The sequence below is a fragment of the Oryx dammah genome, unplaced genomic scaffold (genome assembly GCF_014754425.2).
Source record: "Oryx dammah isolate SB20612 unplaced genomic scaffold, SCBI_Odam_1.1 HiC_scaffold_7, whole genome shotgun sequence".
In the NCBI taxonomy this organism is placed as follows: domain Eukaryota; kingdom Metazoa; phylum Chordata; class Mammalia; order Artiodactyla; family Bovidae; genus Oryx; species Oryx dammah.
In genome coordinates this window covers 18,543,409-18,567,622 of record NW_024070191.1, presented here as the reverse complement: position 1 = coordinate 18,567,622, position 24,214 = coordinate 18,543,409, and the positions used below count along the sequence as shown (strand labels likewise).

The 24,214-nt window shown below is 44.3% G+C and overlaps 1 protein-coding gene across 1 annotated transcript in view; it reads left to right on the top strand.

The window, feature by feature from the left end:
- Positions 1-24,214, top strand: part of PDGFRL (platelet derived growth factor receptor like) — a 79,995-nt gene that overhangs the window by 8,703 nt on the left and 47,078 nt on the right. Inside the window, exon 2 of the mRNA XM_040243152.1 lies at positions 11,399-11,696. Within this exon, the coding sequence (XP_040099086.1) occupies positions 11,399-11,696 (298 nt within the window). The remainder of the gene's footprint in view (positions 1-11,398; positions 11,697-24,214) is intronic.

Here is a 24,214-nt window from a genome sequence, read left to right as displayed (position 1 = left end):
AACAACAACAATAGCCATTGAAAGGCCTAGAAAGGGAAGGAACCAAGTTAACTTTGTGGTGCCTTAACCGTTGACCAGACAAGGAAGGCAGTATCATGCCTGCCAAAATTATGGAGCCAATCTGCCTGGGCGTCTATTTCCTTAAGATTAAATTTACCTGTCCTGTCGCACTGATCCAAGTGCAGCAGGGAGTACTCGTTATCACATTAACTCTGCCTTCTGCCAGAAGTTACTTGAGGCCCAGATGATTGTCAAGAACCACATCAGCTAAGGAAACAAGAGGCCCCAAGTCCCATGAAGGCTTCTCATAGGAGCCCACCCACGGCCTCAATTACTCATCTGTTGATGGTGCCTGGCTTCTGAGTAGGTGTCTCAGATCTCCCACTGGTTCACAGATGTCTTTTACTTCTCTTGTGACATGCGGGGTTTCTGGAGGTGAAACCTTTAGTCTGGACAAGTGTACCCAACTCCATATCCCTTGCAGTTTGACAGTAGAGGAGTGGCTATAACTACTTTATAGGGACCCTTCCGTTCTGACAATAGTTGATCTTCAGAGGACCCGTCTTTCCAGGCTTTGAGAACGACTTAGCCCCGAGGTTAATTTCCGAGGACTGCTCTTTCCTCTCTAGTTTCAGTGGGAGCTGGCAGTGTCTTGTGGACGTAATCCTGGATCGCCTTCTGAACTTGTCCTCGATTAATAGTCTATCTCAGGGCCTGGTTCAGGCCCTCACCCAGTAGAATGTCTGCAGTAAGAAAAGGCTTCCCGGAGATGATTTCAAATGGGCTAAAATCTCAGACCATTCCTGGGTGCTACGTGGACCATGAGGAATGCAAGAGGAAGCAAGTTGGTCCAGGGTTCATCAATTTCTTGGCAGAGCTTTGCTAAGGATTTCTTTAAAGTAGAGTTCCTTCTGCCTACCTTCCCTGAAGACTAGGAGTGCCAAGAGCTATGTAGCTTGAGTCTATCCCCAGGGCTGCTGTGAGCCCCTCTGTGATTTGGGCTATAAAAGAGGGTCCGTTATCACTCTGGAGGGACTCTGGAAGTCCAAACTGAGGAATTATTTCTTTTAGAAGAAGCCTACCGACTTCCATAGCCTATTCAGATCCGATGGAGAAGGCTTCAGCCCATCCTGTGACATTATCAGCAAACACCCTGAAGATACTTATATCCTGACCATGGGGCATTTGGGTGAACTCTAACTGCCAGTCTTCTCCCTGGAAATGTCCCTTGGTGTTGGATTGGCCTGAGTGACGAAGCAGGGATTGGATGGGTATGTGGGTTCTTGGCGGCACATAAATCACAGGCAAGTGTTACTTGCTATAGTGTTCTTTTAAGCTCTTTCCCTGAAAAAGTCTTTTGCATCAAGGCCTGTAGTGCATCCATCCCATGGGGGTGGCGTCAGGTAAGCTCTTGGTGAGTTTCCGTTGTTGGGCCTCGGGGATTAGAACCTTATCCTCCTTTTTATACAGCCTGCACTTCCCTTCTCATAGCCCCATGTCTCAACATGTTCCTGTTCCTGTGGGGGATACTGGGGGCGTCTAGGGAGTTCAGGGGGCTAATCATTAGAGCCAGAACTTGTTCAAGTTCCTGTAGGTGAGTGGCCTGTTTTGCAGTTGAACAGTTCTGCTTTGCCATTGCCCCCCAAAGATCCCTCCTTCTGATGGCCCCCCCCACCAGTGGGTTACTGTTCCCTGGGTCAGAAGCTCTGTGTGTGTGTGCTCACGCACGTGTGTATGTATGTGTTAGTCAAAGTCATGTCCAACTCTTTGTGACCTCATGGACTGCAGCGTGCCAGGCTCCTCTGTCCTTGGGATTCTCCAGGCAAGGATTCTGGCGTGGTAGCCATTCCCTTCTCCAAGAAACCTTCCAAACTCAGGAATCAAACTAAAGTCTCTCACATTGCAGGTAGATGCTTTACCATCTGAGCCACCAGGGAAGCCTTTTATGGGGAAATTTTTTGCAATTAACGTTTCTCTTTCTTTCCAAATGGCAGCATAAGCATGTAGCACGTGGAACCCATATTTGGAGTTAGTAAACATACTTAATTTTTTATCCTTCCCTAATTGCAAAGCTCTCATTAATGCAATTAGTTCAGCCTTCTGAGCTGATGTGTGGGGTGGCAGGGCCTTGGCTCCTGTTCTATTCATCTAGACTAATGGCGGCATACGTGGCCTTTTGGGTTCCTATTCCGACAAAACTGCTGCCATCAGTGAACCGTCTGACCTCAGGGCTGTGAGGAGTTTCATCTAGATCAGACTTACTGGAGTGAGTTTGTCCTATGGTCTCTATACACTGATGTGCTAAGTCTCTACTCTCCACTGGGGGTTTCTGGGTTTAGGGTCTCACATATCTTTAAGGTGGGCTTCCCTGATAGGTCAGTTGCTAAAGAATCCTCCTGCAATTCTGGAGACCCCAGTTTGATTCCTGGGTTGGGAAGATCCCCTAGAGAAGAGATTGGCTACCCACTCCAGTATTCTTGGACTTCCCTTGTGGCTCAGCTGGTAAAGAATCCACCTGCAATGTGGGAGACCTGGGTTCAATCCCTGGGTTGGGAAGATCCCCTGGAGAAGGGAAAGGCTACCCACTCCAGTGTTCTGGCCTGGAGAATTCCGTGGACTGTATAGTCCATGGGGTCACAAAGAGTCAGACACAACTGAGCGACTTTCACTTTCACATCTTTAATTTAATATTGGAGGCGTCCATTGGAGGGGCCTGGTATCTTGTTAACCCTCCTCCAGTTAACCAGTGTGTCCTTTGACCTCCAGGGTGTCAAGATCTCTCCATTCAAAGGCACAATGATAGTGAGAGTCTGGATAAAGAGAATTTTTTTTAAAAATGCAGCTTTGAAGTCCAGACTAGAAATACTGGGTGCTTCCTGAACCTTGGGGAGGAAGGTGTGCGATTTTGGCACCAGTGGGTGAATAGGGATGACGGCTTCACTCACTGCTCGTATGTCTTGAACAAACCGACACTCCCCATTAGGCTTGTGAACAGGGAGGATCAAGGTGTTGCAGGGGATTGGCAGGGGCTGATGGGCCCGTGTTTTAGGAATCTGCTGAGCAGCAGTTGGATTCCCCTCAGGGCCCCTCGGGCTTTAAGGGATATTGTTGCTTCCAGAGGTATTTTCCCAAGGCCTTAACCTTATATTATTAGGGGGGTCACATTTTGCCCTTCCTGGTACCGAGGTATCCCAAACTGCAGGATCCATCTGTTCTCTCATGTCTTGCTGTCAATATTTTGATGCCCAACAGGTGGGTCTTCTAGGGCTACTGATAGATGCATTCTCTGCTCGGATTCTTGACATCCTCGGACTTCACCCTGTCCTAAAAAACATACTAGCTCCTAACTTATTCAGCAGATCTCTCCCAAGGAGAGGGACAGGGCATTCTGGCATATATAAGAAGGAGTACTAATAATCGTGTTGTCCTGGAGTTTAGGTGGAACACTATACATTAACAGGACTAGCCCTCCTTTCTTGTGTTGCCCATGTGTCTAGATTACAGATAAGCTCACAGGACCTAAGCATTTCTCAGCTACTGACTGGTAAAGTAAGGGATATAATTCTTATGTGGGGTTTTAAAACTCTTCAGTTCGGCTCGTTTATTCTATATGATTGTTATTCCCCTTGTATAATCCAGCAGTTACTGTAATAGTGCCTCCTAAAAAGGACTTAGAAATTTATTCAAGAAATGATAACCAGAGCAGTCTATAACCTGTCATACTATGCAGAACAGTTTAAAATATGCTTTAACACAGCTAGGTAAACAACTGTATATCTGACATCTGAGCTCATAGCCACCTTAACTTCATTTTTTGTCTAAACAAATTACTTTTGTACTAAATGGGGAGGCCATCAGCTTGAACCATCATCTTAAGGCAGAATAATAGTTTTTGATGGAAAAATCTATCAGATTTCTTTCAACAGAAAAGAGATGCAAGATAGGAAATTTCTTTATACCTTGCATTAAAGGAGCTGGAAAATGATTTTAAAGATTTTAGCAGTCCACTGTGGCTCCTTTGCTGTGTGTGAAAGAGCTTCCCTGGTGGCTCAGATGGTAAAGAACCTGCCTCCAAAATAGGAGACCTGGGTTCAATCCCCAGATCGAGAAGATTCCCTGGAGAAGGGAATGGCAACTCACTCCAGTATCCTTGCCTGGAGAATTCCATGGACAGAGGAGCCTGGTGGGCTACAGTCCATGGGATTGCAAAGAGTCTGACATGACTTTGTGTGTACTGAACTGCAACTAGTAATGATAGACCTGATCCAGGCAAGGGGAAATGTAAAACACCTTGCCTTAGGCCGTCCATCAGCTCCTGTCATGGTTGGAGAGGAAGCCGGCTGGCCAAGTCAGAACAGAGCAGTGTCTGCAGGAAATTCAGCTCTCCTGCCTGCCAACACCCGAGGCTCGGGTGGAGTGATGAGGATGGATGGAGTGGGATCTGGAGCCCGGGAGGCACTCCCAGCCCCGTTGGTGTGCAGGGAGTTCTTGTCCAAGAGATTAGAGCTGGGCCGGTATGGGTGGCTCCTCCGGCACCCACGGGGGGTGCTCAGGACCTTCCCCACTCCAGGGCCCCTCCTGCTGACAAAAGGCACCCTGGTTCGGGCCCAGGTGGCTTCTTGGTGGTCTCTTTAGCCTTCTCGGCCCTCCAGGGTCTCCTGGAGGTGGTGGGTGAATCAGAGAGGCCAGAAGCTGAGTTTCCTTTCTTAGCCTCTTTCCCTTCCTGGCCTCCTTCTCCCCTTAAGTCTCAGTTGGTGCAGACCTTCTCTGCTAAAGTTGACAGCAGGGCTTCGGGCCCAGGCTCAAGCTTTGTAATTCCCTCCAGGTATCAGGCATAGGTTGGGCGATAGAACACATGGCCAGTGGTGTCCTCCCCTCTGCGGACTCAGGGTCTGCGTGGGTGTCCTTCCTGAATGCCTTTGTCTCCTGGCTCAAGAACACTGCTGGGTTTTTGTCTTTTTCCTGTGCAACCTCTTGGATCTTATCATAATCTACAGGTTTTACCGTACACCTTTTTATTCCTTCCGATAGACAAGTAATATCATGTCTCATCCTAGCCGCGGCTTGCATGATCTGCGTAATCCCACTGTGGGTTGTGCTCTGGGATGTCATCGCCACCCGCCTGGTGGATTTGGTGACCAGTGTAGATTGGGGGGCCAGGAGGCCAACTGTATGTTCCCTGGCCTTTCTCAGTATATGCTCCTTTTTATCCAAGGTACAACAGTGGGCCAGGATAACCGTGATGTCCTGCTAGGTGGGGGGCTTCCCAGGTGGGGCTCAGGGGTAAAGAATCCGCTTGCCAAGCAGGAGATGTGCATTTGATCCCTGGGTTGGAAAGATCCCCTGGAGGAGGGCATGGCAACCCACTCCAGTATTCTTGCCTGGAGAATCCCATGGACAGAGGGGCCTGGCGGGGCTGTGGGGTCACATAAGGTCGGACACGACTGACTAAGCAGCAGCAGCAGCCTGCCGGGTGAGAGTGGATGCCAACCCCAGGCTGGCAGCTTCATCCTCAGCTTGTCTGGGTTCTCTGAGAACCTGGCAAACCTCTCCTTACAGAATAACCCAATTAGTTTAGGATCTCTATTTGGAAAGTTCCAGGAGCCCTTCGAAGCACCCCAAAGTTAGCTGGAGGTCAAAAGAACTTTGTATTTGACCTTGGGTTAGTCTATCAGACATTTTAAAAAGTTTTAAAGCACCCAGTCAGATAGGATCACAGGTATCTGTGAAACAATACTTATTCTGTGAGCTAAGATGGGGAGAAAAAGATTTTAAAAAGTAAATACAGATCACTTAATGGCATAGAAACTCACACAGTCTGATATCAAAAGGACGCCAGGAAAACGTTCTCTTGTGAGGAAGAGAAGCCAAATTCAGTCCTGCATAAGCCTACTCTTAGAAAAATCCGTTTACCTGATTAAATTTAATCCAACCTTAGGAGACTCTGACCACATACAAAATTCTTTTCTCAGTGTTCCTCTTCTGCAAACCTCCTGCCATTTCTGTAGTTATACTTTTTTCCTTATTCTTTCCCCATTCAGAAAAGTGAAAAGTGAAAGTCACTCACTCGTGTCCAACTCTTTGTGACCCCATGGACTGTATAGTCCATGGAATTCTCCAGGCCAGAATACTGAGGTGGGTAGCCTTATCCCCTTCTCCAGGGGATCTTCCCAATCCAGGGATCGAACCCAGGTCTCCAGGTCTCCAGTTCTCCCACATTGCAGGCAGATTCTTTACCAGCTGAGCCACCAGGGAAGCCCAAGAATACTGGAGTGGACAGACTATCCCTTCTCCAGCAGATCTTCCTGACCCAGGAATCGAACTGGAGTCTCCTGCACTGCAGGTGGATTCTTTAACAAATAGCCAGCAAATCATCCTTTTTTCTTTCAACAAAAATATATTTCCATTCCTCATACTTTCTTTTTTGAGAACAGACATCCAATTTTGCTTAAGCAACCATGAACTGTCTGCTACATTAGCATTCTATAGGTTGGTGAAGGACACCTTACGGTGGCACCAAACATCTTTAGTTTCTCTCTCACAAGAAGACAGGAGGGAGGAAATTAGACCTGTTCAGCAATAATGTCCCTAATATTTTATCTTAGTTCAAATGGCCTGGATAGTCAATGAATTCCTATCATTTAAGTTGGTTTCAACTTACCAAAATTTGGAGAGACTGTTTTAGATGGATGTTTCCAAAATATAATTATTTCTATAGAGTTTACTAAAGAGTTCTTATCCCAGTTACACTTACTTAAAAATTTAATCTTATCAGGTTGACTTTCCCTGTTGACAGATTTCATAACAAAAGCAATATGCACTTATTGACTTTCAGTAGCTCTAGGAACAATAAAAGTATTATACTTAATGTCGATCACTCTAAAGTCATTAGAGTGTATTAATGAAATCCACAAGCTTAAGCTAGCTTTAATACCAGATATTAATTAAATATTGAATATTTTCCAGATCACATGAACCCAAAATTATTCTGGTGAGCCTCTTCTATGTTTCTGAAAAGACATTTAAGTGCTAAGTTTCCTTGATGCCAATTAAATGCAGCTCATTTGCAAGTTAATTTTTACATAAAGACAGAACCAGAGATCTCATTGTTTTCTTGTTTGAATTGAAAATGCGCCCCGCCCCCAACTCCACCTTTTTTCCCCTTAGTCTGGGAGACCACAGGTGAATCAGATAGTTCCTGAGAGCTCAGGCAGGAATAGTTGCAAATGCATTGGAAGGAACATTGCAAGCTCCTGTCTTTTCTTTTTGTTCTTTAAAAATCCCACCAAGTCACCTAAGGCTGGAGTCTCCAGCAGTGGTGGGCTGTTTGTGGGCACAGTGGAGAACTTCAGCCTGGAAATACAATGTCAGCAGAGAATTCCAGGAGAAGTTGGAATTAACATCACAAACAAAGATGCCAATCACAAAACTTGAAGACACAAACTAGAAGCTTGTAGGATGGAGGGGACGGGAGTGCAGGGGTGAGGCCTTAGGGAGGAAGACAGAGAAGCTGTGTTCAGTGGTCCTGGAGGGGCCCAGAGCCCCTCCCAGAAGGGGACAAGTGCCCTGTGTTGAGTGTCTGTCTAGAAGTCTGTTATCAACCAGGGTTCTTGGTCTTCCCCAGTTGATAGAAGTGGACTAGAGACCAGACAGGAAATTCCGGCAAGGCTTTATCCAGGCCCCTGCTGCAGCAGAGGGCAGCGAGAACAGCAGCAGGTTCCCTTGCTCACTCGCTCCCTGTGGAGGTGGATGGGTGAGCGTGTTCCTTGTACGGAGTGAGCATAGGGGTGCATCCAGGGCTTGGGCTGGAGGGGTAGCTTAGGTGTTTTGCCCACCCCTTAGGTGGTAGTGTGTGCAGGGGGCTTGTGCACTACCCTGCTTTGGCTCCAGGTTCTTCAAGAGTGGCTTTTTTGCTCTCTTTGTATCTTCTGTCCAGAACTTGTCCCAGCTGCCCAGGTACACAGTTATTTTTAGTCCCGTACAGTTACTTTGTGTTTGGTTGCTGGAGGGGAGGTAGGTCGGATGCAAGCATTGCAGCGCCGCTGCTGAGGGCCCCAGGTCCCAGCCGGTCTCATGTCTACAGTGTAAATTCTTATACTTTGTAGGCCTTTAGAAAATATTTACATAGACATCCTGAAGAGTCATATTCTTAAAAAAAAAAAAAAGCTAGACATGGAATTTGGGAGTCACTCAGTCCTGGGGCTTCTCCGTGGGGCCACTAGTCTCCTTGACCTTAGGGTCATCACTGTCCAATCATAGACCGATTCCACAGTCAGACAGCTGGACAGATGGATGGGGCTCTTTGGGCAAGAGGTCAAATGATTTCTCGGGGATGATAGCACGTATTTAAAGGTGTACTAATAATACACTGATCAAATGTTCCTGAATAGCAATACCACACAGGATCTGAGAGGCTTAGAATCAGGCAGATTACATGGGCTGCCTAAATTCTCTGGAATTTACACACAGTTGTTATTTCTAATACCTTGACTTCCTGTTACATGAAAAAGAAAACACCCCAAATCAGAGATCAATACAGAGGTCCCTGACTCTCAGAGGCATAGTGTGGCAACGCCTGCAGGGCACAGATGGCTTGGGCAGCATAATGGTAAGCTTTTGTTTTCTGCCTTAAGAAACAGACAGTGACTTTCAACTATTGCAACGCTGAGGCTTATGCTTCACAATGATGTTGCTGCGTTAGTGTATTTCTGTGGGTCTAATATGTTCCCAAAGATTACACTTTTCCTTCTGGGAGGTTGTGTAAATGTGTACATGGGCGGCCCTGCCCACCCCCATCTGTCATGAGAATCCCGGGGTAAACATATGCGTAGGGTCTGGAGAAGTCTTGACAAACAGCAGGTTCAACAGCTGGTATTGGGGTGTGCCTTGGAGATGAAGGCTCAAGGGCACAGCTCTGCTCCCTGGAAAGACAGAGAAAGCATAGCAGGGTCCGTGATCCAGAGGAACGGGAGTAGAGGAAGGATGGGGAATAAGAAGAGACTCGGATCCAGGGTAAGGAAAGGTCGCAAGTGAACCTGGAGTAATAGACGGGACAGTGGGGTTCAGAGCAAGGCAGCTGAGCCCAAGGAAGGCAGCGAGCTGAGGAGTGGATGTTGAGCCCAAGCTCTCAGTGGGGTCGGTTCCAGAGTCTGGGCTGAGCTGAACCAGGAGTGGAGGTCAAAGGGCTCCTGTTACAAAGGGCAGCACACCAAAGAAGCCACGTTCATCACTGCACAGTTGAGTCCATGTCAGCCGAGTTTTTGGTACAAATCATCCCCGGAGTTTCAGATGGTAAAGAATCCGCCTACAATGCAGGAGACCCGGGTTTGATCCCTGGGTCAGGAAGACCCCCTGGAGGAGGGCATGGTAACCCACTCCAATATTCTTGCCTGGAGAATTCCATAGGCAGAGGAGCCTGGAGGGCTACAGTCCATAGGGTTGCAAAGAGTCGGACACGACTGAGCGACTAGCACTTTGAACCCTTTCGTAAGTGCATGGCCCCATGCAGCACTCACCGACTGCACGCACCCACGTAAATAGCCCGGATCCAGACAGGGTCCCTCTCCTGGCCCCTCCTGGTCACCCCCATCCCTCCAAGGAAGACCACCAGCTGACTCCCCACCTCAGAGACAGAGATATGAAGTGTCTAAAGAACCAAGTTTCTGATATTTATAAATCAGGCCACCTGCATTTCTGCCACCCTTTGAGAAACCACGGCCTGTGACCCTGACTCGCTCCCTGGCAGCTACCCCTTCAGGAGGACGTGGTCTCAGCAGGTCCCACCCCTCTCCTGTTTTGTCAACTGCCGGGCCCTCTGGTGTAAGAGCTTGCAACCCTCACCTTTTCCACCTCTTGATCCCAATTTGACTCTCTGTACTCTTGACCACCCAAGCCCTTTGTACACCAAAGTAGTATTAGATAAAGAAATATGAACATCAAAGAAGGCAAACATTTTTTCTCCTGATTTATCACATTTCCCCATTTTATAAAAATGCCCCATAATTCCCTCAATTAGCCAAGATTTCTGTAGTTGTCTGTTCAAAATATCTACAGACTGTTTATCTATAGGTAGTGAAACAGGAGTCAGGAGACCTGAGTTTTACTCTCACGTTCTGCCACTAATCAGCTTTGTATGATGTGTGTAACTTTTAAGGCCTCCTTTATTATTTTTGAAAATTCTGTAACATAACAACCTTGAATGATCTCTGAGGATCCTATAAATTTGGACATTTTATAATTCTGTAGACTTACAGCAAGGTCACCTTGGAGCTGATGTAGACAGGGGGGCAAACGAATCGCGTAGTCTCATCCTCCTTGCTGGGCAGACACAGCCCATGGCCAGGTGGGCTGGGTGGACAGGTGAGATTTCTGGAACCCAGCATCATTCCAAGGGCAGGCAGCATTGTCTGTAGAGTTGGGGAAAACAGCAGTAAGAAGATGGGCTCCAAACACACTGTTATATTTAAAGTGGATATACCTACTGTAGAGCACCGGGAACTCTGCTTAATGTTATGGGACAGCCTGGATGGGAGGGGAGTTTGGGGGAGATGTGTGGATGTGGATATCTGTGGCTGAGTCCCTTTGCTGTCCACCTGAAACTATCATAACATTGTTAATTGCCTATACACCAATACAAAATAAGAAGTTAAAACAGAAAATGACTCAAAGGCAATCAGTTCTTTTTTACCACCGTTTGCCAGCAATCCTCAACAATGTTGGTGATAAAATACTCCTCCCCCTAATACATTTTGTTGGCTAAGTTCTAAACCATGGCTGCAGTTCCCTTTGAGTTTTAATAATGTATATAACGTGTGCTTTAAAAGAGCACAGGGTTAGTATGTATTTCTTACTAAGCCTTTTATCCTACACGGATTCCATCCTAACACACACAGATGCCACTGTATGCATTCACTTGGAGGAAAGTTCGTGATGGTTCGAAACTTTCTGAGTGCACTTGGAGTGTGGCCTGTGTCTCCGCTCCCTGGAGATGATATATTCCTGAGTTTTAACAGTGGGTTCAAAATGAACAGTGACAGTGCTGAGATGGCAGGGACCAGAAACAGACCTTGAGAGGCTTTGGGTCTGCCCTTTGAGGGAGCACCCTGGAGGTGGTGAGACTGAGCGTGAGCTGCAGGGGAAAGCTGTTTTGTTGCGAAGTGTGAGTGTTCATTCATATGTGAAATATTTTGCTGAATTTGAACAAAGCCTTTGAAGCCGAAATCTATTTTTACTATTTGATTTAAATCTAAAGGATGAATCAAGAAAATAATGATTATTCCCCCAAAATAACTTTAACATAAGAGGAGAAAGGTATTAAAAGTGATCTGTTTGGGGGGTGGAAGACTCTCGGTATGTTGGCCACCAACGCCCATTTGTTCTGCCCTCATGTTTGTACCAGTTACTGGCCAACATCCTCCCAAGAACAAGCGTCCAAAGGAGCCAGGAGAGAACAGGATCAAGCCTACCAACAAAAAGGTGAAGCCCAAAATTCCTAAGATAAAGGACAGGGACTCTGCTGATCCAACGCCAAAGACACAGTCTATAATGACGCAAATGATGGATAAAGGTCGCTTCCAGAAACCCGCTGCTACCCTGAGCCTGATGGCAGGGCAAACTCTGGAGCTTCGATGTAAAGGGAATAAAATCGGATGGAGCTATCCTGCATACCTCGACACCTTCAAGGACACCCGCCTCAGGTAAGCTTTAATTTTTTTAGCAATAGTTAAAACAGACATATATTCACTTATTTTGGGCTGTGTTGGGTCTTCGCTGCTGTGTGCGGGTTTTCTCTAGTTGCCTTGCGTAGGGCTTACTCTCTAGTTGTGTTCAGGATTCCCATGGCAACGGCTTCTCTTGTTGCAGAGCACGTGTTCTGGGGCGCTTGGTCTTCACTAGTCGTGTTGTTTGGAGTTAGTTGCCTCACAGCCTATGGGATCCTCCCGGACCAGGGATCAAACCTGTGTCTCCTGCATTGGCAGGTGGATTCTTAACTACTGGACCACCAGGCCTTTTTATTTTTTCCACATTTTTGGGGTTAGGGATTTGGTTTCATACTCTTGTTTAATATCACATTGTGTCTGACATCTACCATTTCATGTTAGTGGTTTATAAAAACAGAAGCTCAGTGAGCAAAAGCCACTGATTTTATTTCTTTACCCCATTAAAATTATTGCAAATTCTACCAACACTCATTAAACAGTGAACTGTTATAGGAGGCCATATGACAGATAGTTGAAACTGTGATGTATAGAGGTAGACATTTAAGAATTCATATTGAAAAAAATAATGGACTCGGTGCTTCATGTTATTGTTAAAGTAATTGTGATTAAAAAAAAAAAACTGATTAATGGGAGATTGCCATGAGCATTTGACCAGAGATGAACTGCTTTTGAACATACATTTTCACCAACAATGTAGGAGGGTTCCCTTTTCTCCACACCCACCCCAGTGTTTGTTATTTGTAGACTTTTTTTTTTTTGCCACTTTATTTTTTTTAACAGAAGGATAATTGCCTTACAGAATTTTGTGGTTTTCTGTCATACATCAGCATGTTATCTGTAGACATTTTAATGATGGCCATTCTGACCAGTGTGAGGTGGTACCTCATTGTGGTTTTGATTGGTATTAATTATCACTAATTAATAATAATTAATGATGTTGGGCATCTTTTCACGTGCCTACTGTCCATCTGTATGTCTTCTTGGAGAAATGTCTATTAAGATCTTTCGTCCAGTTTTTGATTGGGTTGTTTGCTTTTTGTTCTTGAGTTGTATGAGTTGTTTGTGTATTTTGGAGATTAAGCCTTTGTCGGCTGTATAAGTTGCAAATATTTTCTCCCATTCCTTAGGCTGTGTTTTCATTTTTTAATGGTTTTCTTTGCTATGGAAGAGTTTGCAAGTTTGATTAAATCTTATTTGTTTATTTTTGTTTTTATTTCTGTTGCTTTGGGAGACTGACATTGGTAAACATTGGTATGACTTATGTCAGAGAATGTTTTGCCTATGCTCTCATCCAGAAGTGTTATGGTGTCATGTCTTATGTTCAAGTCTTTAAGGCATTTTGAGTTTATTTCTGTGCATGGTGTGAGGGTGTGTTCTAACTTCACTGATGTACAAGTAGCTGTTCAATATTCCCAGTACCACCTGAAGAGAGTGGGTGTATCTTTCCCCTCCAATTTTATATTCTTGCCTCCTTTCTCAAGATTAATTCAACTTGGTGTGTGGATTTATTTCTGGGCTCTCTGTTTTGTTCCTTTTATGCATATGTCTGTTTTTGTATCAATATCATATGGTGGTTTTTATTTAAAAAATTTTTTAAATTGGAATGTAACTACGTTAATGTGTTAGCTTCTGCTGTAACATGTGAATCAGCCGTGTCTATACATATATCCCCTCCCTCTGAGCCTCCCTCCCATCCACGCCCCCACCCCCATCCCACCTCAGGTCATCACACAGCCCCGGGCTGAGCTCCCTGCTCTATACAGAAGCTTCTCGCTGGCTGTCTCTTTTACACACGGCAGTGCATGTTAGTGCTACTCTCTGAAGTCTTCCCACCCACCCTCTACTCGTGTCCACAAGTCTGACCTCTATGTCTGCACCTCTGTTACTTCCCTGAAAATGGCTTCCCCAGGACCATTTTCTAGATTCCATAAGTAGGCATTAGTATATGATATTTGTTTTTTTCCTGCTGACTTCACTCTGTGTGACAGACTCTAGATTTATCCGTATCACTCCAACTGACTCAATTTCTTTCCTTTTTATAGTGGAATAATATTCTATTGCATGTGTGTACCACACCTTCTTTATTCATTCATCTCTTGAGGGACATCCAGGTTATTTCCATGTCCTGGCTATTGTAAACAGCGCTGGAATGAACATTGGGGTCCATGTGTCTTTTTGAGTTAGCGCACTGTTTTGATTACTCTAACTTTGTAGTATTGTCTGAAGTCTGGGAGAGTTATGCCTGCTTTTTTTTTTTTTTTTTAGAATTGTTTTGGCAATTCTGGGTCTTTTATAGTTCCATATAAATTTGGGGATTATTTGTTCTAGTTCTGAGAAAAATTTCATGGGTAATTTGGTAGGGATTGCGTTAAATCTATAGATTGATTTGGGTAGTATTGCCATTTTAACAATATTCTTCCAATCCAAGAGCATGGGATATTTTTCCATCTCTTTGAATCCTCTTGAATTTCCTTTACTAGTGTTTTAGAGTTCTCCGTATACAAGTCATTCACCTCTTCGGTCAGATTTATTCTTAGATATTTTATTTTATTTTTTGGTATGATTATTTGAAAATCATTTCTTTGGGGTTGTCTGGGTCTGCGTTGCTGCATGCAGGCTTTCTCTGGCTTTGGCGGGTGGGGGCTACTTTGGTTGCGATGTGCGGGCTTCTCGTTGCGTGGCTTCTTTTGTTGCGGAGCAGGGGCTCCAGGCACGCGGGTTTCGGGAGTTGCAGCAGTGGTGGTTCACAGTCTTCATCGCCCTGCAGCACGGGAAGTCTTCCCAGACGCGGAGGCAAGCCCAAGCCTACTGCATTGGCAGGCAGCTTTTTAACCACTGGACATTAGGGAAGTCCTGGTATGATTTTTAAAGGTTTTTTTTTTTTTTTACATTCCCTTTCTGATAGTTCATTGTTAGTGTAAAGAAATGCAATGGATTCTGAATAGTAATCTTGTATCCTGCTGCTTTGCTGAATTCATTTATTAGATCTAGCAGTTTTTGTGTGGAGTCCTTAGGGTTTTCTATACTTAGTATCATGCCATCTGAATATACTGACCATGTTACCTCTTTCCTTTCCTATCTGGATACCTTTTATTTCTTTTCTTTTTTTTGGTCTGATTGCTGTGGCTATTTCTTCCAATAACTGTGTTGAATAGAACTGGTGAGAATGGGCATCCTTGTCTTGTTCCAGATTTTAGCCAGAAGGCTTTCAGCTTTTCACCACTGAGTGTTATATTGGTTGTGAGTGTGTCATAAAAGGCTGTTACTATGTTGAGGTATGTCCCTTCTATACCCACTTTGGTAAGAACTTTTATCATGAATGGATGTTGAATTTTGTCAGGCTTTTTCTGTATCTATTGAGATGATCATTTGGGTTTTTTACTTTTCTTTTGTTAATCTGGTATATTACATTGATTAATTTGCATGTATTGAAGGCAATACCAAAGAATGCTCAAATGACCGCACAGTTGCACTCATCTCACACGCTAGTAAAGTAATGCTCAAAATTCTCCAAGCCGGGCTTCAGCAAGATGTGAACCGTGAACTTCCTGATGTTCAAGCTGGTTTTAGAAAAGGCAGAGGAACCAGAGATCAAATTGCCAACATCTGCTGGATCCTCAAAAAAGCAAGAGAGTTCCAGAAAAACATCTATTTCTGCTTTATTGACTATGCAAAAGCCTTTGACTGTGTGGATCACAATAAACTGTGGAAAATTCTGAAAGAGATGGGAATACCAGACCACCTGACCTGCCTGTTGAGAAATCTGTATGCAGGTCAGGAAGCAACAGTTAGAACTGGACATGGAACAACAGACTGATTCCAGATATGAAAAGGAGTATGTGTCACCCTGCTTATTTAACTTATATGCAGAGTACATCATGAGAAACGCTGGACTGGAAGAAACACAAGCTGGAATCCAGATTGCCGGGAGAAATATCAGTAACCTCAGATATGCAGATGACACCACCCTTATGGCAGAAATTGAAGAGGAACTAAAAAGCCTCTTGATGAAAGTGAAAGTGGAGAGTGAAAAAGTTGGCTTAAAGCTCAACATTCAGAAAACGAAGATCATGCCATCTGGTCCCATCACTTCATGGGAAATAGATGGGGAAACAGTGGAAACAGTGTCAGACTTTATTTTTGGGGGCTCCAAAATCACTGCAGATGGTGATTGCAGCCATGAAATTAAAAGACGCTTACTCCTTGGAAGGAAAGTTATGACCAACCTAGATAGCATATTCAAAAGCAGAGACATTACTTTGCCAACAAAGGTCCGTCTAGTCAAGGCTCTGGTTTTTCCTGTGGTCATGTATGGATGTGAGAGTTGGACTGTGAAGAAGACTGAGCGCCAAAGAATTGATGCTTTTGAACTGTGGTGTTGGAGAAGACTCTTGAGAGTCCCTTGGACTGCAAGGAGATCCAACCAGTCCATTCTGAAGGAGATCAGCCCTGGGATTTCTTTGGAAGGAATGATGCTAAAGCTGAAACTCCAGTACTTTGGCCACCTCATGCGAAGAGTTGACTCCTTGGAAAAGACTCTGATGCTGGGAGGGATTGGGGGCAGGAGGAGAAGGGGACGACCCAGGATGAGATGGCTGGATGGCATCTCTGACTCGATGGATGTGAGTCTGAGTGAACTCCAGGAGATGGTGATGGCCAGGGAGGCCTGGTGTGCTTGCGATTCATGGGGTCACAAAGAGTCGGACACAACTGAGTGACTGAACTGAACTGATTGAACCATCCTTGTGAACTTGGGATGAATCCCACTTGGTCATTGATAGGGCCTACGTGGGGGCTCGTAGTTGAAATGGCTCGTTATATTGAATAAAGTAACAGTGACCCTTGCAACTGACCAAACTGCCCAGATGGCATTCTGTTTTCCTGCTGGCACTTACCTTCTCAAGGCTATGTGACCACCAGATTCTATACCTCCAGCTACATGACCACAGGACTCAGCTTACAGGCTAAAAATTAACCATCCCTTCACAGAATTTTTCACTGGTGGGGTATAGGAAAGACCCCATCAGAAAGGGAGGACACTGGTTCTTCTCAAGGGCCAGTCACCCTCTTGTTTTCCCTCTAAGAAATTCCTTTTCTTGCCTGACCACCCGGCTCGTTCTCTTTGTCTCTGCACTCGCCTTACAGTCATGGTGTATGATATTTTTATATGTTGTGGAATTTGGTTTGCTGATATTTTGTTGAGAATTTTTGCAACTATATTCATGAAGGTATTAACCATTATTTTCTTTTTTGGTGGTATCTTTATCAGGGCGATAGTGGCTTCATAGAATGTTTTGGGGAGTGTTTCCTCCTCTTCTGTCTTTTAGAAGTGTTTGAGAAGAATCAATGTAAGTTCTTCTTTGTATCCCTGGTAGAATTCACCTGTGAAGCCATCTGTTCCTGGACTTTTGTTTATAGGGAATTATTTTTTAAAAATTACAGATGCTATTTTACTTCTTGTGATTGACCTGTTCAAATTATCTATTTCTTCTTGGTTTAATTTTGGTGGGCTGTATGTTTCTAAAAAGTTTTTTCATTTCCTCTAGGTTGTCAAATTTGTTCACAGTATGTTCTTATTGTTTTTCTGTTTCAGTTGAGATTTCTCCATTTTCCTTTTGCTTATTTGGGTCTCTCTCTTTTCTTCTTGGTGAGTCTGATCAGATCTGTCCGTTGTGTTTACCCTCTCAAAGAACCAGCTCTTGGTTTAATTGATTTTTTTCTACTGTTTGTAAATCTCTGTTTTCTTTATTTCCTCCCTGATCTTTATTATTTCTTTCCTTCTGTTGACTTTAGGTTTTGCTTATCTTCCTTTTTCTAGCCCTTTCCAGTGGTAGGTTAGGTTGTTGGAGATTTCTCCCGTGAAGACCTATATCACTATGAACTTCCCTCTAAGAATTCCTTTAATTGCATCTGTAGATTTGGGGTGGTATGTCTTCATTGTTTGTCTCAGGGTATTTTTTTAATTTCCTTTTTTATTTCCTCATTGACCCACTGGTTTTGTAGTAGCATGTTGGTTAGTCTCCATGTGATCATTTTTTCTAATTTCCTTTCTAATTTCTAATTTCCTTTCTAATTTCCTTTCCTTTTCTAATTTCCTGGTTGATTTCTAGTTCCATGCTGTTGTGGTCAGAGGAGATGCTTGGAATAGTTCACTTTCTTAGGAGCCATAAGTGTGTCCTCTTGCCATCTCTGGTGTCACTACCCCAGTCCCAGGCACGTTACCCTTCATCACCACCAGTCCTACAGGAACCACACCCAGGCTGGTCCTCTGCCATCCTCCTCACTGCACCTAGAGTGATGCTTAAAAAATGCAGGTCTAATTGTGACAATCCCCTGCTTAACACTCAGTGGGCCTCCACTGGGGAGGAAGTTCAACATCCTCACAGGACTCTTTGAGACCCTCCCTGATCCACCCCACCCCACCCCCGTCTCTAGATTAGTGTCTTTGCTTTCATTGGTCCAAGTTCCTATGACGTGGTCAAATGCAGCAATCTCTTGGAGGCTTAAAATTTGCTGCTTTCATGTCTGGACCACTCATGGCTGATTTCCTCTGGGAAGTTCATGTCAGGCCTCCCTGGGTTTGCATCCTCATGGCCCTGATGCATCCTTTTGTTTGGAATACTTGTCACACTTTTATCTTTTTTTTTTTAATCTGTGTTTTTCACTGGAACTTAGCTGCATGCTTGGCATTTAGCTTTATCTATTGAATAACTGAATGACAATCTTTCCCTTTTTTTTACACACATATCTTGGAGAATAAATAATATATGTGTATAAGAAATATCTCTCCATCTGTCTAACCTCTTGGACTAAGTCATCCTTCACATTTTATTCTGAAGATACCCTCTGGCTTCATGTGGTATGACCATGTAGAGTTTTTCCTGAAAGATTATTGGGTTAGACAAGGAGTGGAGGGTGAGAATGAGATCGTTTTTCTTATTTTCATTTCCACAGTTGACGTGTGTGTGTGTGTGTTGCTTGGAACAGATTTGACAAGATTTACTGTGTGTATGTATGAGTTCAATCACTCAGTTGTGTCTGAGGCTTTGTGACCCCATGGACTGTAGCCCGTCAGGCTCCTCTGTCCATGGGATTTCCCAGGTAAGAATACTGGAGTGGGGTGCCATTTCCTTCTTCAAGGGATTTTCCTGACCCAGGAATCGAACCCACGTCTCTTGCATCTCCTGCACTGGCAGGTGGATTCTTTGCCACTGCACCACTTGGGAAGCCAAGGTTTACTACCATATACCTTTTAAATGACTTAATTTACCAAAGTCAAACTTACACACTTTTTTAAAAAACCAGAATTGAGCTGATTTTAAATTTTCTGAACAGCTAGCCTTTGACTTACACAAACTATCCTAAACTTCAATGATTCAGCCCTTGAATATTTCATGTTTTCTAAGAGTATTTTCAAAGTTATGTTAGCCAAAATGTGTTTGAAAACATTTTAAGGACTCAAAGTGAAGTAAATATGAATCTAAATCAAAGAGAACTATCCTGGAGCTGAAAAAATCAAGTTTGACTTCACATTAAATAGGATTTATTCAAAGCACAGTTAGGGCTTTATGAGAAAGTAAAGACAGATGTGGGCCCCCAAGGACTTTATGGAAAAATGTGAAAAATGTGAAAGACATTGAGTCAGAACTCTGTATCAAACAACAACAAAATCATGATTTATTTGACACCAGAGATTCATCTAATCAGCTCTTGACATCTTTCCTGGGACATGGTGCCTGGATAGAGAGGTATTCAACCTGTGTTTTCTTTCCCTGTGGAATGAGCTCTTTCCAGCTCTGTGAAAGCCTGGTCATTTTAACCAATTGGGTGGCTTTCTGGAACCAAGTTTGCAGGCTACCACATTTGCCCTCATTGAATCTTCTGACCAGAAGAGGGAGCTTGTTATGAAAACAGATCCGGCTGAGGCACAGCTGAATTAGGATCCCACCTTTCCCACTAACCTGCAAAGTGATCTTTGATCAATAATTTCCCTAGAACTCAGTTTCCTTATCTGGAATGTAGAAATAATATTGTGTGTGTGTGTGTGTGTGTGTGTGTGTGCACACATGCGCGTGCACTCAGTAGTGTCCAACTCTTTGCGACCCTCTGACCATAGCCCACCAGGCTCCTCTGTCCATGGGATTCTCTAGGCAAGAACACTGGAGTGGGTTGCCATGCCCTCCTCCAGGGGATCTTCCCGACCCATAGAGTGAACCCACGTCTCTTGTGGCTCCTGCATTGGCAGGAGGATTCTTTACCTCTAGCGCCACCTGAGAAGCCCTGGGGAAATAATACTATCCTTTGTAAATGCTGCCTGCGTGCTAAGTCGCTTCAGTGGTGTCCAGCTGTTTGTGATCCCATGGACTGTAGCCCACCGGGCTCCTCTGTCCATGGGGAGTCTCCAGGCCAGAACACTGGAGTGGGCTGCCATGCCCTCCTCCAGGGGATCTTCCCGACCCAGGGATCGAACCTGTGGCTCTCGTGTGCATTGGCAGGTGGGTTCTTTACCACTAGCGCCACCTGTGAAGTCCAAATGCTGCCTGGCCCAATGGTAAATGTTCAGTAAGTTGTACCTAATTGTTACTAGGCAACGCATATTTCTCACGTACAATAATCCAAGTGATCTTTTGGAACAGTTCATTCTGAGCAGGAGTAGTACAAGTCAGGGAACTGTGCACTGCCGATGTGGCTTCTGATACGGAGGACCCAGGTAAGTTTCCACATGCCTTTCCCACTTTGATTTAATTAAGCAGTTCTTCGGAATCTGAGCCTGTGTCCCTCTTCCCCTGTGAAATCCCAAGCCCGCTGAGGGCAAATCCTACATCTGATGGGTTCGTCCTCAGATTCCCAACACCTTGAAGAGTGCCTGACATACACCAGAAATCAGGAGACAGTGTTTGGGTCCCCGGAGGTTTAGTGGTCATGTCAGAAGTCAGTTTGCAATCACGCATTCACTGCAGGTTTTAAGATCGTTACACTTGGTGCCAGTGTGTGCTCTCTATGTTGCTGGGGAGGAAATGACAAAGTGTGAGTGTTATTTTATGTCAAGGAGGCCGAGCCACTGGGATCCAGCCCCTTGGCCCCAGAAGCCGGGAGTCAGGTAGCCTTCTCTTATCTCCCTGCTCTTTATCCACCTGCCCCCTCTGTCTCTGCTTCTCTCTTCATCTTAGATTCCAGAGCCTGTCTTTTCTACTAAACACTTGAGCACGTCCCTAGTAAGTTATTTCACCCTCTGTTTTTCTTTCATCCCCACTCGGAAATTTCCAACCCCAGATGAACCTGTTCACCTCCCTCCCCTCATCGGCACGTGAACCCTGACCACAGCTGGAGGAAACGGCACAGCTGGCCCCACGGGTGCTGTTAGTCTGTGGTCACATCCCCACGACGACAGAGCTGCGTCTGCTTCTCTAGAGAGCTCGCGATTTCTCTCTTCTTAAACCTCTGATTTTCCCCATCTCTCTCACTCTCCGCTAGTGCAACTCTCACCCAAGGCCCTGAGAAACTGGAGCCCTAGACTTGCCTCCCTGTGCTCATCACTCTTTCCCCTTCCCTGCTCCTACGATTATAGGAGGCGGGGTGGCGGGGTAGGGGAGTAGGGGGGTGGGGGCGGGCGGGGGAGGGGGGAAGGGGGGAGGGCGGCTCTGTCCTCTTGACAAAGGCGGAAGCTCCCCCTGAACCTGGATCTCACCCTTACAAACCTTCTCAGGAGCCTTAAGACAGTTACTGCCTCCTATTCTGAGTTTTCAATTCCCCCCTACCCCAGCCCCGCACTCCTAGAAGAGGTCCTTTCTGTAAGTTTCCATGTGAAGAAGCCCTACTTTGGCCCTCATGTACCCTCTGGCCAACCCCCTCTATCTTTTTCTTTCTTTTTTAATTTTTAATTGAAGGATAATTGCTTTGTAGTATTGTGTTGGTTTCTGCCAAACGTCAACGTGAATCAGTCATAGGTACACATATGTCCCCTCCCTCGCACCTCCCTCCCCACCCCACCCCTCTAGGTTGGTACCGTGCCCGGGGTTGAGTTCCCTGAGTCATATAGCAAATTCCCATTGGCCGTCTTTTTTACATACGGTATGCTTCCGTGTTACTCTCTGCATACATCCCACCGTCTCCCCCCACATCCTGTCCATAAGTCTGTTCTCTATATTTGTTTCTCCATTTCTGCCCTGCAAATAATTTCTTCAGTATCATCTTTCTAAATTCCATATATATGCATTAGTATATGATATCTGTTTTTCTCTTTCTGACTTTACTCTGTATAATAGGCTCTGGGTTCATCCACCTCATTAGAATTCAAATGCATTCCTGTTTATGGCTGAGTCCATTGTATATGTACCACAGCCTCTTAATCCATCCATCCTTTGATGGACATCTAGGTTGCTTCCATGTTCTAGCTATTGTAAATAGTGCTGCAATGAACACTGGGATGTATGTGTCTTTTTCGATTTTGATTTCCTCAGGGTATATGTCTAGGACTGGGATTGCTGGGTCAGATGGTGGTTTTATTCCTATTTTTTTAAGGAATCTCTATACCATCTTCCATAGTAGCTGTATCAATTTACATTTCCACCAGCAGTGCAAAAAGGTTCCCTTTTCTCCACACCCCCTCCAGCATTTATTGTTTGTAAACTTTTTGATGGTGGGCGCTCTGATCTGTGTGAGGTGATAACTCATTGTTGTCTTGATTTGCATTTCTCTAATAATGAGCGATGTTGAGCATCTTTTCATGTTTTTATTAGCCATCTGTATGTCTTTAGAGAAATGTCTGTTCAGGTCTTTTTCCCATTTTGTGATTGGGTTGTTTGTTTTTCTGGGATTGACTTGTATGAGCTGCTTGTATATTTTGGAAATTAATCCTTTGTCAGTTTTTTCATTTGCTATTATTTTCTCTCATTCTGAGGGTTGTCTTTTCACCTTACTTACAGTTTCCTTTGCTGTGCAAAAGCTTTTATGTTTAATTAGGCTCCACTTGTTTATTTTTGTTTTTATTTCCCTTACTCTAGGAGGTGGGTCATAGAGGATCTTGCTGTGATTTATATCATAGAGTATTCTTCCTATGTTTTCCTCTAAGAGTTTTACAGTTTCTGGTCTTACATTTAGGTTTTTAACCCATGTTGAGTTCATCTTTGTATATGGTGTCGGGAAGTATTCTAATTTCATTCTTTTATATGTAGCTGTCCAGTTTCCCCAGCATTACTTATTGAAGAGGCTGTCTTTGCCCCATTGTATATTCTTGCTTCCTTTGTCAAAAATAAATATGCATAGGTGTGTGAGTTTATCTCTGGATTTTCTATCTTTTTCTTTTTCTTTCTTTTATAAAAAAATTTTTATTGAAGTATAATTGATTTGCAGTGTTGTGTTAGTTTCTGCTGTACTTTTTCATATTTCTACTCTTTTTTAGATTCTTTTCCCCTACAGGTCATTACAGAGTATTGAACTGGGGTCCCTGTGCTATACAGCAGGCTTTTATTAGTTATCATCTATTTTAAATGTAGTAGTGTGTCTATTTCAATCCCAGTCTCCCAATTTATCATTTCTTCCCTTCCCCCCACTGCCTAGGTAACCACAGGATCATTTTCTACATTTGTGACTCTTTTTCTATTTTGTAAATAAGTTCATTTGTACCCCGTTTTTTAGATTCCACGTATAAGTGATAAAATATGATAGTTGTCTGTGTCTGACTTACTTCACTCAGTATGACATTCTCTAGGTCCATTCATTTGGAAAACTCAGCAGTGGCCACAGGACTGGAAAAGGTCAGTTTTCATTCCAATCCCAAAGAAAGGCAATGCCAAAGAATGCTCAAACTACCACACAATTGCACTTATCTCACATGCTAGTCTCTAAGCCAGGGTTCAGGAATACGTGAACCGTGAACTTCCAGATGTTCATGCTGGTTTTAGAAAAGGCAGAGGAACCAGAGATCAAATTGCCAACATCCGCCGGATCATCGAAAAAGCAAGAGAGTTCCAGAAAAACATCTACTTCTGCTTTATTGACTATGCCAAAGCCTTTGACTGTGTGAATCACAATAAACTGTGGAAAGTTCTGAAGGAGATGGGAATACCAGACCACCTAACCTGCCTCTTGAGAAGCCTTTATGCAGGTCAGGAAGCAACAGTTAGAACTGGACATGGAACAACAAACTGGTTCCAAATAGGAAAAAGAGTACATCAAGGCTGTATATTGTCACCTGCTTATTTAACTTCTATGCAGAGTACATCATGAGAAACGCTGGGCTGGAAGAAGCACAAGCTGGAATCCAGATTGCCGGGAGAAATATCAATAACCTCAGATATGCAGATGACACCACCCTTATGGCAGAAAGTGAAGAGGAACTAAAAAGCCTCTGGATGAAAGTGAAAGAGGAGAGTGATAAAGTTGGCTTAAAGCTCAACATTCAGAAAACTAAGATGATGGCATCTGGTCCCATCACTTCATGGCAAATAGGTGGGGAAACAGTGGAAACAGCGTCAGACTTTATTTTGGGGGGT